The sequence below is a fragment of the Lichenostomus cassidix genome, chromosome 12, assembly GCF_008360975.1.
Source record: "Lichenostomus cassidix isolate B80296 chromosome 12, HeHo_3.0, whole genome shotgun sequence".
In the NCBI taxonomy this organism is placed as follows: Eukaryota; Metazoa; Chordata; class Aves; order Passeriformes; family Meliphagidae; genus Lichenostomus; species Lichenostomus cassidix.
The window spans coordinates 13,781,615-13,798,153 of record NC_139493.1 but is presented as its reverse complement, the minus strand read 5'-3'; the positions used below and the strand labels follow the sequence as shown (position 1 = coordinate 13,798,153).

General features: G+C 62.1%; 1 protein-coding gene across 3 annotated transcripts; it reads right to left on the bottom strand.

Moving 5' to 3' along the window:
- Positions 1 to 1,049: 1,049 nt before the first annotated feature.
- On the bottom strand, positions 1,050 to 15,454 carry SLC38A3 (solute carrier family 38 member 3). Of its 3 annotated transcripts, XM_085072788.1 has the most exons (17): positions 15,313 to 15,453; positions 8,998 to 9,157; positions 7,839 to 7,990; positions 7,620 to 7,704; positions 7,411 to 7,526; positions 6,867 to 6,940; positions 6,695 to 6,787; positions 6,522 to 6,603; positions 5,848 to 5,930; positions 5,633 to 5,691; positions 5,010 to 5,183; positions 4,797 to 4,876; positions 4,044 to 4,144; positions 3,824 to 3,948; positions 3,322 to 3,466; positions 2,754 to 2,857; positions 1,050 to 2,646 (listed from the first exon to the last, which is right to left on the bottom strand). In XM_085072788.1, the coding sequence occupies exons 3-17, from the start codon at positions 7,946 to 7,948 to the stop codon at positions 2,542 to 2,544; spliced, it is 1,536 nt and encodes a 511-aa protein (XP_084928914.1). In that variant the 5' UTR covers positions 7,949 to 7,990; positions 8,998 to 9,157; positions 15,313 to 15,453; the 3' UTR covers positions 1,050 to 2,541. The 3 variants fall into 3 exon arrangements, with proteins under 3 accessions (XP_084928914.1, XP_084928913.1, XP_084928912.1); XM_085072787.1 differs by lacking the exon at positions 8,998 to 9,157 and having other exon boundaries at positions 15,313 to 15,454; XM_085072786.1 differs by lacking the exons at positions 8,998 to 9,157; positions 15,313 to 15,453 and adding an exon at positions 8,357 to 8,502.
- Between the last annotated feature and the right edge of the window lie 1,085 nt (positions 15,455 to 16,539).

Genomic DNA, 16,539 nt, shown 5'->3' with positions numbered 1-16,539 from the left:
CCCAGCTCCCAGGGCTGCCCCTTTAGGAACTAGACCCCCCACACCACCTGAGGTGGGGGTCCAGGTGTGCTCACTGACCCACAGGGCTGGCCCATGCCCAGGTAGCCACCCTAACTTTATGCTAGCCCCACAGCAGCACCTCATGCCCACCCAGGCCACATAGCCCCTCCACACACCCCTTTGGCACCAACTGAACAGGGTGAGGGCAGGCAGGGATGCTTTTAACTCAGAATGCCAGGGGAAGGGATACGGCATCCCCCGTGGGGTCTGCAGGCCTGTGCCCGTGGGCCTGGTGTGGCAGGAGCCGGGCTGTTCCCGTGGGAGCGGGCTGCCGTGCTAATAAGGCTTTGCTAACGAGCTGGCGCTGAGCCCAGACCTGGGGCCGGCAGAGGGGAGCGAGGGGCCAGGGCTGGGGGGGCCATGGGGGCTCACCCCCACTCCGTACTGTGCCATGGGCAAAGGCTGGGGGGCTGGCCCTGAGGGCATCTGGGGTTCCCACTGCCCTGGCATCAGGCACAAGATGCCCCAGTGCCACTTCCCTGGAGCCCTGCTTCCACAGCAGCCCCACTTTCCAGGGATACCACTGCCATGGCAGTTCCACTTAGTGGCGTTCCTGCTCCCACATATCCCACTCCTCAGGGGTCCCATTCCCTAAGGGTCTTGCTCCCACGTGTCCCACTCCCCAGGGCCTTGCTCCCATATGTATTCCATTGTCCTGGGGATCTTGCTCTCACAGGTGTCCTCCCCAGTGGTCCTGTTCCCCGTAGTCTAACTCCCACAGGGGCCCTGCTGCCACGGGGATCCCTGCACATCCATGTCCATGTGTCTGCGCTGTCCTGCTGTATGTCCATGCAGTCTGTCCGGCTGTTCATCCGTGTGCACTAACCCTGCATGTCCGTGCCTGTATGTCCCTGCTGTCCTCACGCAAGTCTGTGCACCCATGTGCCGCGTGTCCATCTGTCCGTGCCACCTCAGGATGCTGTGTGCCGGGTGCCAGCCTGCGTGCTAGCTCCTTGCCCGCCCATGGCAAGTGACGCCCGAGACCTGGGCACATTCACATCTTTATTCTCACCTCTGGCCTCCCGCCACCCCCAGCATAGCCCCCACCAATAATTTACAAGTGTCAGGGGTGGCCCTGGGACATCCAGGCCAGGGACAGGAGCACCGGGGCCACGCTGCAGCTGGCAGTCCCAGGGCGATGGCAAGGGTCCATGGCGGTGCTCCCCAATATGATATGTACATTATACAGAGCTACCCAGAGCAACACAACACATTAAAAAAGATCTACTCTTATGTACAGTATTTATAAAAAGCATCCCAGCCTCCACCACCCCATAAAAAAATACGTCTCTTATGTACTTTGCCGCAGGAGAGACCCCCCCAGCTCCATGCTGCCCACCCTGCCGGGCTGCCCTCCATACAGGGAAGGGAGGCAGGGGGTGGGAGAGCCACTCTCTGGGTTTTGGCATGGTTTGGGGTGTCCCAGCGGCATGGATGGATAGATGGATGGGTGGATGGATGGGTGAGGGCTGTGGGGGTCTGGTGCTGGCTCAGGGTGCAAGGCGAGCAGGGACAGCTTGGGTTGCTGGGGTGCCCATCACCCTGGCATCTGGGCATGCAGACAAGGGGTACCTCTGGAGCCCTGAGCTTGCCCCCAGTGAGTGCTGCCCTCAGGTCCCCCCAAATCCTCCTCATGCCCCTCTGGTGCACCAGGCCCCCGGCAGCTGAGCCGCAGCATGGGCAGGATGCCAGTGGGCACAAAGCCCACGGCATGGGTGCCGCCTCCCCGGAGCAATGTGGCCGGTCCCCAAACATGGCCTAGGGGTCAGCAGGGCCAATCCGCCGGCACCAGGAGCCAACCGTTCCCCTGGCAGGTTCAGGAGTAGTGGGCTGGGTATCACCAGCCACAGCATCAGGACCATGCTTGTCCATAGGGACCAGGGTGCCCCAGTGATGCCAGGGCAGTGGGCAGCATCTCTTTGGGGACTGGGGGATAACAGGGGAGAGGGCAGGTGGCTTAAGCACAGGTGCTGTCACTGGTCCGACCGCCCCGCTGGATTCCAGCCCCCATGGACACTGTTCATCAGGCTCTTGATGCTATCTGGGGGTCCAGGAAAGTGCCCCGGTCCTCGGTCCCCGTGGCAGGCAGTACCTTGCACCCCTGGCAGTGCCCGCTGCTGGCAGCTCTTGGGGTGCAGAAGAGCTCCACTTGACAGCCAGCTCCGGGTGAGGTAGGGCAGTATTATTCTCCCCATTTTACAGATGGGGAAACTGAGGTGCAGAGCAGGGAGGGTGTCCGCTAGAGTACTGGGGGCACAGGACCTGCCCCAGGCTCACTGCCCCGTCCTGGACACAGGCTGAGGAGTCCCCATGCCTGCCACAGCTCATGCCCCCTCACCATCACCACAGGTGATGGGCAGCAACAGCAGAAGTCCCCAGGGAATCCTGGTGGGGCTGCAGCATGGGGGCTGAGCCCGGGGCTGGCTCTCCCTGGGGCACCGGGTGGGTGGGGGGGAGGTTGGCGTGGGCACCCAGTAGTGGCTAGTGGCTGCCACCGCTCTTCCCCCCGCCCGTGGCCCAGTCGATGATGATGAAGCTCAAGCTCATGATCATGAAGACCACCCCGAGGAGGGCAAAGCAGGCAGCCTGTGGGGACAAGGAATGGGCTCAGGGATGGCCGGGGCAACAGGGTTCCCAGCCAGCCTCAGAACCCCGACCCTGTCGCTATCCTTGTACCCCCTGCCCATGCTTACCAATATTTTGGGGGTGGAGCGCAGCGGCTCCTTATCCTTGGGCATGATGCGGATGTAGAAGATGGCAGGGAAGATGAAGATGAGGCAGGGAGCAGAGGTGGCACCTGGAGCAGACAGGCACAGAGTGGGCAGAGGCCTCCCACCCTGCGGCTCAGCCCTGCCAGCCCCACTGCCAGGACAGGTCCTGTCCCCCCCCACCCCCTCCTCACCCCCCTCAGTCCTGGCAAAGCCTTCCAGGAACCCAGGGACACGGTGTGCTGGCACTGTCCCCACACCCCTCCCGCAGCCAGGGCCCTGGCACCGAGCTGAGTGCTGAGCGGGGGGAGCCTGGCTGGAGGGATCGAGGCAAACACGCAGGGGAAGAGCAAGTGCTGACACTGCACTGTGGGAACCAGCCTACCAGGACAGGGATGGGATGGGATGGGATGGGGGATCTACACAACCACCTGGTCCTGGCACACTGTGAAGGGGAAAGTGAGGCACAGAGGGGTCAGTCAAAGCCGAGCACCAGGCCCATGGGCAACACCCCATGCCCAAGGAGGGACAGGAGCAGGGCGTTGCCACCCACCAATCAGGCCGAAGATGCCGAGAATGGAGGGGGCAAAGATGACCAGGAGGTTGATGAAGGTCAGCAGGATCACAGCAATGGTGATGTGGCGGATCCAGCTGAAGTCTTTCCCTTGGAACAGCATCTGCTGGATAGCCCGGCGCACCTGGGGACAGGGACGGGGTATCACACTCCAGCCTTGGAGCCAGGACCCATCCCCTGTCACTGCAGTCCTGCTGGTCCCCATCACCCCTACCCCCACTCCAGCCTTGTCACTATGGCCCTGCAGGTCACCGTCGCCCCTTTCTCTTTCCAAGCTCTGACCCTGATGCCCCAGCAGAGCCTGTCACCCCTTCACAGCCTTGTGCCTATGGCCCTGCCTGTCACCATCACCCCTGCCTCTGCCCCAGCCCTCTTCATGGCACCCAGCATGTCCTGTTCCCCAATCTCTTCATCACTGCCTCAGTATCCCTTATCAAAGCCTGGTGCTGAAGCTACCTGACATTCCTGTGGGGCCACTCACCGGGAACAGGACGATGGGGACGGTGAGGGTGACAGCCGTCAGCACAGCCACGCGCACACACAGAATGAGTACATCAAAGGGGTCCACCTTGTTGTACGTGTGCAGCAGCTCTGACTCCACACGGCCTGTGAACACCATCAAAGAGCTGCTGGGTGAGGCCCAGCACCATCAGCCCCCTGGCACAGGTGTGCCAGCCCCAGCCCACTCCCCGAAGGCTCACCATAAAATGTGAGGTAGCCAAAGAGGGCAGCCAAGAAGTACATGAGATACATGACCGTGATGGATATGTTGGAGATGCACTGCATCTTCTTCTTGGAGGGGCTGCAGGACACGGTGGGATCAGCACAGCCCCATGGCACCCACTGACACCAAGCACCCGCCCAGCGAAGAGGGGTGATGTTAGAGTACTCAGGAGTGTGGGGGGCCTGTGCAGAGAGGGGCTGTGTCCCTCTTCCTGGGCAGTGTGGTGTTTTGAATCACTCACCACCAACCAACCACTCGCTCTCTCTGGCTCATAAGACTCACACCCCAGGGGTAACACCACCCCATCTGGATCATGGCACCCATGTCCCAGGGGTCATACCACCCCACCACCCATTCTGAGTCACATCACACACCTCCCAGGGGTAATAGCACCCACCACCAAGCAACCGCTCACCCACCCACCGGGTCATAATATTCACCTCCCAGCGGTGATAGCACTCACCCTGAGTCGTATCACCAATCTCCCGGGGTGATATCGCCCATCACCCACCTGCCCAACCCATCCCAGATCATATCACCCACCTCCTGAGACTGATATCACCAATCCCAAGTCCTATCACCCACCACCTGCCCACCCACCCACCGAGGGTCATATCACCCACCTCCCCATGATGCCCCGGCGCAGGTCCCACACACGGATGGCACTGCCTTTGGGTGGGCACCGGATGAAGCCCACCCCTCCCCGTGGGTGCCCCCACCCAGGACTCACTCCTTCAGCTCAGTGTAGATGGGCAGGACCTCAGGGTGGCAGACGAAGGCGAAGGCCATGATGGGGATGGTGTACGCTGTCTGTGCGAGAGGAGGATGACTGACTGCTGGGATCCAAGTGATGGGTGCTGCCAGCACCAGGACCACTTGTCCTCATGGGGTGCACAGGGTGGGCTCTCACCCAGAGCCTCAGAGGTGCATCCCAGTTCCTTACCTGCGAGTTCAGGGTGAAAAAGCTGGGTGTGCAGGTGTCCTGCTCAGGGGCCTGGAGGACAGTGTAGCCGTTCTGGTAGTCACTAGTGCTGACAGTGGTGACATTGAGGATGCCTGTGAGGTTTCCCTCCTGCTCCGGGAGTGGGCAGGGGATCTGGAACTTCTTGTAGATGACCTGGGGTGGGGGGGACATGGGGACAGCCAGCTCTTGGTGCCACCAGTTCCCTGCACACGCTGCCCAAACCAGCACCATTCCCAGCCCGGTCCCCTGCAGGGACCCTCTGTGGGACACCCTTTGCCAGTGCTGCCCCGTTGGTGATGCTGCCCCCCCAGCCTGTCCCTGCAGGGGTGGGTAGCAGAACAGAGTGAGGCAGCCACACGTGGAGGGGCCACATGTGCAGTCACCCCCCCGGCAGCTTCCCCCTCTCCCTTTCCACAGCATTCAGTTCCTTCAGCCGAAAATAACCCAGCAGCTTGACAGCCCTGCCACGGCGTCTCTGCAGCCCCAAGCGCCCGCTGTCCCTGCTGCCTCTGCTGTCCCCACAGCAACCAGCCCAGCTTCACACCCCGGCAGGAGGGATGCTTGGCACCCCAGGGCACCAGCACGTGCCAGCAGGTGCTCACCGAGATGAGGAAGAAGACCATACAGCTGAGGGAGAAGCCGCTGGCGTAGCCAAGGTAGCCTGGGGAGGGAGGAGAGTGGCTGGTGGGTGTGGGCAGGACCCTCGCACTGGCTAAGTGTGCCCTCCTTACCCAGCACATCTGGGCTGGCACCATCACCCCGTGGGAGACCCAGGTTGCCAGACCCCAGTGCCATGGGTGGCATCTCCCCCACTTACCCAGCTGCTTCATGAGGGCCAGGGGCAGGATAATGGTGACAGAAACCAGGATCACCAGGTAGTTCCCATTCATGTACCAGTCCCTAGAAGCAGAGGGTCTGCTCACCACCCTGCTCTGCTGGGGCACAGGGCAGTGGCAGGGCACAGTGGCAGAGACAGCCACTGTGGGGATTGTCTGCCATTCCTAGGGACCCTTAGACTGGCAAATTCCAGGGGCACTGGTGTCCCTTGAGGCTAGCATTCCTGCTCTGCTAACACCCCTGGGGACCCCTGAGATGGCATCCTTGGGGACCCCTGAGGCCAGCATCCCTGGGGGCCCTTGAGCTAGGGTTCTGCCTACCCCCACAGTGATGCACCCCCAAGGGCAAGAGCTGCTGGTGAGGATGTGGGCATGGGGTGGGGAGATGTGTACCCAACCAGACCTCCCGTCCCCCACCCTGCAGCCCCAGGTTCTGCTCAAGGAGGAAAGCCTGATCCCAAGGGGATGTGAGGAGCAGGGATTGGAAGTTCAGCTCGGTTTAATCTCACCCAGGGGCTTATTCAGCACTGACAGTTATCAAAAATAGTAGTGGCTTAATGATAGTAAATCCCTGCCATGGGCTGCACAGCTGGAGCCAGAGCCCCGGCGCCTGCCCGGGGAAGGCACGCAGGCAGCGTGGGCAGGAGGCACTCACGTGGTCTTCTCCTCCAGGTTCAGGAAGGTCTGGATGACCAGAGGCACTTCAGATTTGACGATGTACAGGTAGCTGGACATAGCTGCAGGGCAGAACGAGGTCATGCTGTGCTGGTGTGCTCTGGTGCCATCCCCTGTCCCCAGCCCCAACGGGCCCCCCAACGCCATCCTCACCTCCGATGTTCTGCAGCGTGATGGCGATGGCTGCAGCCAGCTTTCCCGGCGTGCCAAAGGCTCGGTAGCCCAGCTGCTCATAGGCGCGAATGCCTGTGGGACGGGGAGCGGTGGTGGGTGAGAGTCAGGATGAGACCCCCTGGCACGGCCCTGCTGAGGACTTGACACTCACCCACGATGCCTGAGGACTTGAGCAGCAGGTGGATGGAGTAACTGGAGAGCAGGGCCACCGCTGTGAGGAGGAAGCTGCAGGAGGAGAGCACAATCACCAGTGGGTCATAGCACAGGGCTCAGATATGGCTGTGGAGCAAACCCCATGCAGACATGCTCTGCCTGTGGGCAGCTGTCCTGGCAGGACATCAGCCCCTCACCTCAGCACCAGCTGGGTGCTCATGGGGCAGATTGGCTACAGGGTGTGGTGACACTGTCCGTGTCTCCACACCCAAGAGGAGCCATCACTCACATCCTTTGGGCCACTTTATGAAATCTGATTTTGTAGTAAGGAAGGCAAACCTTCACCCTCCTCCTCCCTCCGCCAGTGGGGCACAGCACCCAGCAGGGCAGACAGGCTCATGCCAGCAATGGGCATTGTTCAGCCAGCAGGACACTGGTCCCTGCATCACCCCAAGACAGCGACTCCTTTCTCGCCTGTACCTACTGATCCCCCTGTAGGAGCCCCCCACATCTGGACCCCTCCACACCCCCATGGCACTCACAGGAAGAGGATGATGCCAGTGTTGGCCATGGCATAGGCCAGCCCCAGGATGCCGCTGCCCATGATGGCATTGCTCAGATTGAAGACGGACATCCCAAAAGACGTCTTCCCTTCAAACTGTTCATAGGACACAACAGGGAAGGGATGCATCAGTCACCCTGGGAGCTTGCCCCATCCCACTCCCACCACTGTGCCCATGCTGCTACTCACATCAGTGAAGTGTGTCTGCTTCTTCTCGGCACCGTGGGGCAGGAATTCCTCCATCTCTGCCACACCAGTCTGGTTCTCCTCAAATCTGTCCGTGGAGGGAAGGGAGTGAAGCCAAAGCAGAGCCAAGGGCCATCAGCACTGGCTGGCATGTCAAGGGCAGGGAGTAGCTTGGAGGACCCCCCATGACCCTGTCACTGCCGCTTGTCCTGGGGCCCCTACCTGTCACCTGCCAGCGAGGGGCCAGTGGAGGCAGTAAGCGCAGTCGTGTGCTTCCCATTGGGCACCAGCTCCACCATCTCGGCCTGGAGGGGCACGTCCGTGGTATCCATGGTGGGGAGACAGCTGGGCTTGCTATGGGCTCTACTCAGGCTCTGCAAGAGGGAGGCAAGAGACATCCAGCTCTGGGCAGGAGCACCAGAGGGGCTGGCCAGGAGTCTCACAAGTCCTGCCTCCCCTACCAGGGACACTGGAGTTGGGCTCAGCACCAGCACTGGTGGCACTGCAGGGACAGGCACCCGGGGATGAGAGGGTCACTGAGCCAGGCATCACCGCGGCTGTGCTTCTCCCTTCTGCCCGTTTAGCACACAACGTCCCATGGAACTCAGCCCCAGCTCTGATGCCTCACTAGAGTCCCGATGTGGGATTGTCTCCTCGCCCAGCCAGACATGCCACAGCCCCCATTCCCTTGCTCACAGCATTGCCCAGCCCCGGAGTCCCCATCCACGCCGCCTGCCCACCTCCACTCCCCTGCCCGAAGCTCTCGGCTCCATGACTCAGTTTCCCCTCCTGGAGACGGCTGCCCACAGGCGAGTGGGGGTGTTTGGGAGAGCGGCTGAGGACGGGGTGGGGAGCTTAGGGACCCCCCAGCCACCACCGTTATGTAAAGCCGGTGGTGCTGCCCGGCGCGAAGGGCTCACCCGCGTCCCGCCGCTGCCGGGGTGCCAAAGCGGGGGGCTCGGGGGCACGTCAGGGCTGGACAAACGGAGCAGGAAAGAGCGCGGGGCCGGGAGACAGCTCCTTGGCAGGGGAAGGCGGTCGGGCTGCCGAGCGCGGGACGCCTTGGCACGCCGCACAAAGCCGCCTCTGTGCGAGCCCCGGCCCTCCCCGCCCCGCTGGGAAACGGCACAGGGTGGCTTTCTGGGGCAGGCTGGCAGCCGGGGCAGGGTCCCGCCACCCCCCACTGCCCCGGGGGGCTGGGGTCTTGTCCGACTGGACAGGGAGCTCCGCACTGGGGCTACATCCAGCCAAGGGACGGTGCCACCCGGCTGGAGGTTAGGATTGGCTGTGATGCAGTGTGGTCCCCAGTCCCAGGAGGATGCTGCTGCCCCACCACCCCGGTGCCTGGGGCTGCCATGGGGTGAGCAGGGGACATGTGCACCTTTATACTCCCAGGGGATTGGTGTCTCCAGAGGTCAGAGGAGCCTTCCCACAGCACAATCGGGTACAGCAGTCCTCCCGGCACGCAAGGGAAGGATGACACGGCAGGGTGTGGGTGCCAGCACCTCCGGTCTCCTGAGCTGCTGCCCTGCTTCTTGTCCCTGCCCATCCAGACCACAAAGACAACCTGGCAGGGTCATCCCAGGCCACACACTGGCTGCTGGCAGTGTCAGGGGGGCTGAGCCCCTAAGGTTGGCCCAGGGTGGTGGGCACATGTTTGGGCCACCCTGCCTGCAGCACCCAGCCAGGTGGGGAAACTGAGGCAGGACACAGTCCAGCAGGGACCAGAATGAGAAGCCTCATCCATGTGGGGGATGAGAGGGAAGCGCAGGGCGGGCTCTGGGTGATGATTTATCCCCTCCACTAGGCCTCCGCTTGGGATGGATCCAGGCATGAACAAGGCTGCCAGCACGTCCAAAAGCCACCATTAACTCTGCGCCTTCCCACCACCACGGGTAGGCATCACTGAACTCACCACTCGCCCAGTATGGAGCTGAGAGGGAGCACCAGCTCCATGATGTTCCATCACCTCCTTAAGCCCCCGGTGTCACTGGGCTGCCTGCGGGCAGGGCTTCACCGCATCCCACTGGTGGCAGGCAGGGGCTGCCCACTCCCCTGCCTGCTCCCCCACGGGCGCCAGGAAGGCTGGGCACTCTCGTCTGCAGCCCCTTTCTTCTCTCAGGTTATAATTACACCTCTCTGGGCAGCTCAGGAAATACCAACTTCTTCCCCCAAGCGTCTCTCGGAATAGCAAGCGGCACGGCCGAACTCATTCAGCATGCACCAGGCTTCGTGCTGCCACCCAGACGCTTCCTCCCGCCGGGCAGCGCTGGCACAGCCTTGGCACAGCCCTGGCACACGCCCAACACCACTCACTGCCACTTCCCCAGCTGGCCCTGGCCTTTGCCCCTCGGCCAGGGTCTCCTTGTGGCAGCGGCCAGGGCAAGGGGGGAGATGAAAGGGGAGGGAGCAGGAGACGCTTCGATCGGGCAGTGCGAGCCCTGCCTGCTGCTGTTTGCCTTGCGATAAGGCAGGGCAGAACAACAAATACAGAGTGATGGGTGGCCCCGGATGGGTGGCTTGGTTCCCCCCCAGGCCGGGGTTGGTGGGTTCACCCTTCTCACGGTGTGCCCACTTTAGTTGCTCCGGGCAAAGAGCATCTCCTTAGGGATCTCTTCCCTCAGGGTCCCACCACGCAGATGGGATGCTGCCACCTTCGCTACCATGTTGGGCAGCCCATGTGCTGCCTGGCATCATCCCGCTCCTGACCGCCAGCCCCGGTGCCCACTGGCCCTGGCTGATGGTGTTGGCCTGGCCACGTGCATGGGCACAGAACCCCCCCGCTGTGGCACCCAGGGCCATGTTCCTGGGGGTGCTGAGCAAGCTGCATCGATTTCCCAGCATGCGCCTCTCCACTGCCTGCCAGCCTCTGGGAGACAAGGACAGGGACAGCCCCGCTGCAGCCAGACCTCCCACCTCTCCCAGGCTAATCCTGCTGTCCAAGCGCTTGGTGACTTCCCACCAGCCTCACGGTGTGCCCAGGCAGCCTGAACCGGGCCCCGGTGCTGCCCCGCAGCTCCTGCAGACGGAACACGGAGCTGGATGCGTGGGACAGCACGTACCGTCCTGCCGGCCACGTCTGCGCTCCAGGGGAGGCTACGTTTGGTCTCGCACGCTGCATCCCGGCCAGCACAGACGCCTGCCCGCCCTCTCTGGGATGGGAACACTCGTGTGGGGCGGCAGGGCTCCCAGATCCCTGCCCTGCCCTGGCAGATGGGCAGTCCTAGGCTCACTCCGGCCCCCTGCCAGCCTTCCTCGGGGACCAGGGCACCATGGTGGGATTTCCAGTCCTGGAAGGGACTGCACCCCTCTCTCTGCCTCACATCTCACTTCCGCACAGACTTTATTTAAAAGGTGGAAAATCCCAGGTGGGAGCAAAGCACAGGTGGGAGCCAGGGGCTGGGCAGCAGGGTTCTGTCAGCAATGCCAGCAGGTATGTTGGATGGGAGGTCCATTGCATCTGGCAACGTGGCCAGGAGGATATGTATCACCCTGGGCAAGCCTGGCTCCTGCGCTATGCCCGCTCCCTCGGTCAAGCCTCGGCACGGCACAGTCCCCACCAGCACACGCAGTGCCGGTGGGAGTACAGCATACGGGAGACAGGCAGCCAGTGCCTGCCAGCCATGCCTGTGCCAGCCAGTGCCAGCCTGAGGGGCTGTGACCCACCATGTCCCCACAGCCTGCAACACCCATCCACGAGCACCCACTGCTCCCAGCCATGAGGAACGAAGCATGGGGTCTCCCTGGCAGCAGGTGAGTCCTCCCCCAGGCCGGGGACCCCCACAGGGCAGAGACTCCCTCCCCATCTCCTCTCCCTCTGCAGATGAATCCTTGATAATCCGGCCCAGCTGGGGCCGTGGGACTATTTCGGGTGGTAATCCGGCTTTAGCACCAAGCCTGCCGCAGCTGCTGGCCTGCGTGCTGGCAGCCAGGTATCCCGCTGCTGCCGGTGTGTGCCAGGGGGATGGCAGCCCCCCCGCCCGTGCCCGCCTGCCCAGGTGGCTGTTCGGGTTTCAGTAGAGCTGGGCACACAGGGCTCATATTCCCTGAGGCTGTGCTGATGACCGAGCCCTGCCAGAGAGACGGGCAGCGTGGGCAAGTGGGCAGGGATACCAGTCGTGTTGCCCCACTGCCATCAGCCCCAGCCCTGGGGTTACCTCCAGCACTGCTGCTGGGGCCAGGGTGACCCCAGTCTGGGGTCCCTGGTCAGCCTCTGGCACTGCTGTGGGCAGAGGGGTGTGTGGGCACACGGGTACAGCTGTGCAACAGTCCAAACCTGAGGGGTCCCTGGGCAACCCCTCCCCAGGAAAGGTGACTCCCAATAGGGTACATGGCAGAGAAATTCTCCTTCCCCTTCCCCTCCACAGGGAACCACTCCCTCCACACACAGCCGTGGCTTTCCCCCCAACTTGCTTTTCTAAAATTAGCATCCCAAACCTGGTTTTAACCTGTTTAAACCCTCGACCTCCCAGCTATGCAAAGGCGGTGTCAGGGTGCCACCTCCCCCAGAGGAAGTGAGCACCCAAAGGGGCAAATTCAGTGATTCAGGGGATGGACTGGCACCTCACCTTTGGGGCAAAAGCTCTGGGGGGCACTCCCAAGGGCATGGGAACCCCAGCAGCTGTGGTGAAGGACTGCTGGAGGCAACCTGCCTGGTGCATGGCTGGAGAGTCCCTCTCGGTAGCCCCACTGTAGGCCTTCACCAAATAAATCCGCTGGAGATTCTCCTGAGATAGCTCCCCCAAGATCCTCAGGAGATGACAGCCCCACCAGACAGTCACGCCAGCCAGCCCCACTCCTGCTCCCAGCACAAGCTGGATAGAGAGTAGGCACTGCTCCTGGGCTCACCTCACCCCTTTCAGCCCCAAATACCAAACCATGGCTCAGCCTCAGGTCGGGCAATTCCCCCAGTGCTCCAGCCAGGGCAGGATTGGCAGTGGCAAGTAGGAACAAGTGGCTCTGGAAGCTGCTGTCCTGGCTAGCAGGGCTCTGGCAGCACTAACACCTGCCTGGGCACTTCAGGCCATCTCTGCTGCACCATGTGGGCAGTGGTGTCCATCCAGAGTCTTACCTCTAAGAGCACAATTGTCACTCATGTCCTGCAGGACAGCTCTGCCTGTGCCTGGGAATGTGCCTGGCACAAAATGTTCAGCTACAGCTGAACTGGCCCGTGGCCACTGTCTGCAGCAATGGACGTGCTAGCACCTGGGACACACCAGGTAGGGGAAAGGCAGTGCAGGGAATGGGGTGGTGGAGCCAAACATCATGGTGGGACCATGGAGAGGATTTTCCAGCGCCAGAGGCATGGTGTGGTTCAGCCACAGCATCAGCTGCCAGGCACACACCCCAGGATGGGGTCACGCTGCAGATATCAGCCATTGCCATCCTGCCACATCCTCCAACATCCAAGCACCAGTACCAAGGCAAGCCAGGAAGAGCAGTGGGGAAGCTGAAGCCAGGCAAGGGGAGCCATGTCCAGCACTGGGACAGCCCAGGCTGTTGATGTCACCGGCCAGCTTGAGCCTGCATGGTACAAGGTCAGATGGCAGAAGCAGCTGGCAGCATGGGGATGGGGACAGGGTGGACACGGCACGAGGCTAATGACACCCAGTGTGGTTATTGGGGAGGCTGGGTGAGACACCAGCTTGAGCCCAAAGCATCTCAGGTAGCGCTAGGCTGTATGATGGGTTTTGCTTTAAGCTTCAAACACTGCCTGCCAGGAACGCAGGGTCACCCAGGGGAGACGGTGGCACAGGTAGTGGCACTGCAGAGACCGATGGGCAGGTAGTGCCTGGAAAAGAACATGTCAGGTTTTCTACCACACCTCTGGAGTTGCATTTCGCCTTGGAAGCAAGATGCTTTCCAGGAGTTCACACTCCCCAAATGCACCTGGCCTTAGCGGGATGACACAGAGGGGTCAATAGCAAAAATTCCAGGTTGCCATTTGCTGCTGGCAGTGCTGGGGACACCAGGAGGAACTGGTCTCTGCCACAGCCCCATGGGCCTCCTGCACCCTCAGCACAGCGCCCTGTCCCAGTCAGGAGCCATGACCCATGGCACCACCGCTGTCCCTGCCCACGCCACTGTCACCACTGGACCAGCCTGACATTTTCTCCATGGGGACACCAGAACTGGGCTTGTTGTGCCCCACTGGCACGGGGGACCCAGCCAGTCCCAGACCTGCGTCAGTGACTGGGGAGGCACACTGCATCTGAGACCCACGTGGTGAGGAGAGCCAGGGGCACAGGGGGTCCGTTCTGTCCCCGACCCGCCTCTGTTTTCTCAAGGGTTGCACTTCCAAAGGAGCCCGTGGGATCCCGCTCCTTCTCTCCATCCCCACGCGCCAAGGAAAATAGGCTCTGCTGGTGCTTGTTTGTTTGCCGTGGCCGCGGCCCCGGCGTGTGATTACAGCTGCAGCACGGCCGGGTGCTGTGGGGCCCTTTGCACCTCAGCCAGGGTCACCCACAGTGCCAGCACCCCCATGCCACCCCCAGGTGGGCTGGGGTGTCCCACTGCCCCTTAGCATCCCTGGCCACCAGAGCCAAGGCACACCAGCACTTGGTTCTGGGAGACGGGGCAGCGTTGCGAGGCACAGACAGCTTTCTCTGGGGTACCCCCATGAGGCCACAGGGACCAGGCAGGTCTAACTCCTCAGCTTGGGCCTGGTCCAAACACCAGTGGAAAATTCCCCATCTCCTCCGCGTCAGCCCAGCCCAGCCATGCCCTCCGCAGCCAGCCAGGGCTCTGCTTCCCTGCCATCCCACCTGTTGGTAACTTGCCAAGCCCCCTGTCTCACCCTTGCCACCACAGAGCCAGCCCATCTTGTGGACCCTAAGTCCAGCAACCACCTGCCGTGTTTCAGTTTCCCTTGGGGAAGATTTCTCTCCAGTGGGACGTTCACAGCTAACACGGCAGAGAGGGCCACCATGCCACCATAGGACACGCGTGGCCGAGAGGAACGCAATGTGCTGCCTGGATTTCTGCTGTCCCGGGCAGCCAGGCTCTATAAATACCACAGCCTATGGAATCACCGCAGCCAGCCGCAGAGTGCCGGTGACGGCCGGCATCACTCTCCCCGCTCGTGCCCCCCGCTCCGGCACCCCGACACCCTGACACCCGATCCTGGCCGCAGCCGCTTCCAGCCCTCAGAAACATATGTCATTCCCACGAGCGATTAAAAATTAAAGCAGAAAAAAGGAAAATTAAAGGGAGTTTGGGGGTTGGTGTCACTGTGAGTATCAGTGGAATGATGAACACCGAAGCCCCCAGCACCGCGATCCGGGCAGGGGCAGTGTCAGGGCGCTGGGGTACCCAGACAGCACGGCAGGGCTCTTCCTCCCCCTGCACTCGCGGGATCTGTCACCCACCCGTGGGAAGGTGCCAGCCGCTGGGAAGGGAAGCGGCAGGAGGACAGCAAAGCAAACAGCCCCGGGGCGCTGCCACCTGCCAGGGCTGCCTGAGCCCCGGAGTCTTCCCGGAGCTGCCCGGCGCCGGCAGGAGGAGGAGGAAACAGTGGAGGAGAGAGAGCCGGGTTGAGGGAGGAAAGAGGGGCCGGCGAAAGGAGGTGGGTCAGCAAGGACTGGATGGGATGCGGAGGCGAATTACGGGAGGCGTGGGGTCCGAGAGCCCGATAGCCACGGAGCACAAGGCAAAGACCCTGGGGGTGCGAGCAGCGGGGGAGACCGGAGGGACCTACCTGCCCCCTCTCCGCGGTGCCTCTGCTTGCGGGCTGGGGCGAGCAGCCCCCGGTGGCCGGTGCCGCGGATTAGATACTATCTCGCGCGGTAATCCCGGCGGAGCCCTAGATTAAACCGGACCCGAGCCCGCCCCCAGCGCAGCGGCTCCCTCCTCTCCACCGGGGCGCCGTTAAAGGAGGAGCACCGGGTAGCGGGTGGAGCGACCCCTGCCCCGCCCCGCCCCGGCGGGACCGCAGCCCCTCGGGCACAGCCGCCCACTGGGCATCGCCGCCTCGCCGGGCATTAGTGTCCCCCTGGGCATCATCCCCGCACGGGGAATCACCCCCCGCAGCAGACATCATCCCCCACTGGGCATCAATGGCCAGGCAGGGCTGCCCCATAGGTACCTCACCAAGCATCCCGCACCACACGTGGCCACCCCACCAGGTATAAGTGCCCCTCCAGGCATGATCACTGTATTGGGCATCCCTATCCCGCCAAGTATTGACACCCCACCGGCCATCCCTACCTAGGGCAGCTGAGGCCCCTGCCGGAGGGCAGTGGCTGCTTCCGAAGAAGCAGGGCTGACGCAGTTGCTCTAATCTAACCTGAAGGGCTAAATCCAGCGTGTGCCAAGTGTGGGCACTGGGTTTTCTCCCCTCTTAGACAGGGACAGGGTCACCCAGCAGCACTCCTCCAGCTAGATTCTCTCCCTGGCCTGGGAAGCTCAGTCTGCTCCTGCATTAAGCTAGCCCAGCTGGCTGCCCTGCTCAGGGTGCCTGCGGCCCCCACAATGCTCACTCCAGCATCTCAGCACACTGGGAGCAAACAATCCATGAGCAGTCATCCCAACATGACCCAGAGTGGTTGGGACAGGCCGGCCCCTTCCTCCAGCCTCCATCAAACCGCCCCATGTGAGCTGAAATACATCTTTTTTCATGAAGACACAAATCCCCATAAAAGTGCCCCAAAGACGAAATTTCTTCCCCCAAGTTCATGCCACACACTTCAGGGAGAGCCATAAGCTCCTGATGAGTCACCAGTCATGTTCCCAAAGATTCCCTGTCCCTTTTCAAGGTCTTTCACCCCTAAACTACCTCCTGCTCCACTGCCTGGCTTTAATTTCAGAATTAAAGGGGGTCCACGCCTGGGAGTCCACCCACCTCCCATGCTGAGCTGCAAACCTTGCCCAGCCACTGTACATTGACAGAATGGCTCTGCACGCTGCTGGAAGGTTTTATTTGTGC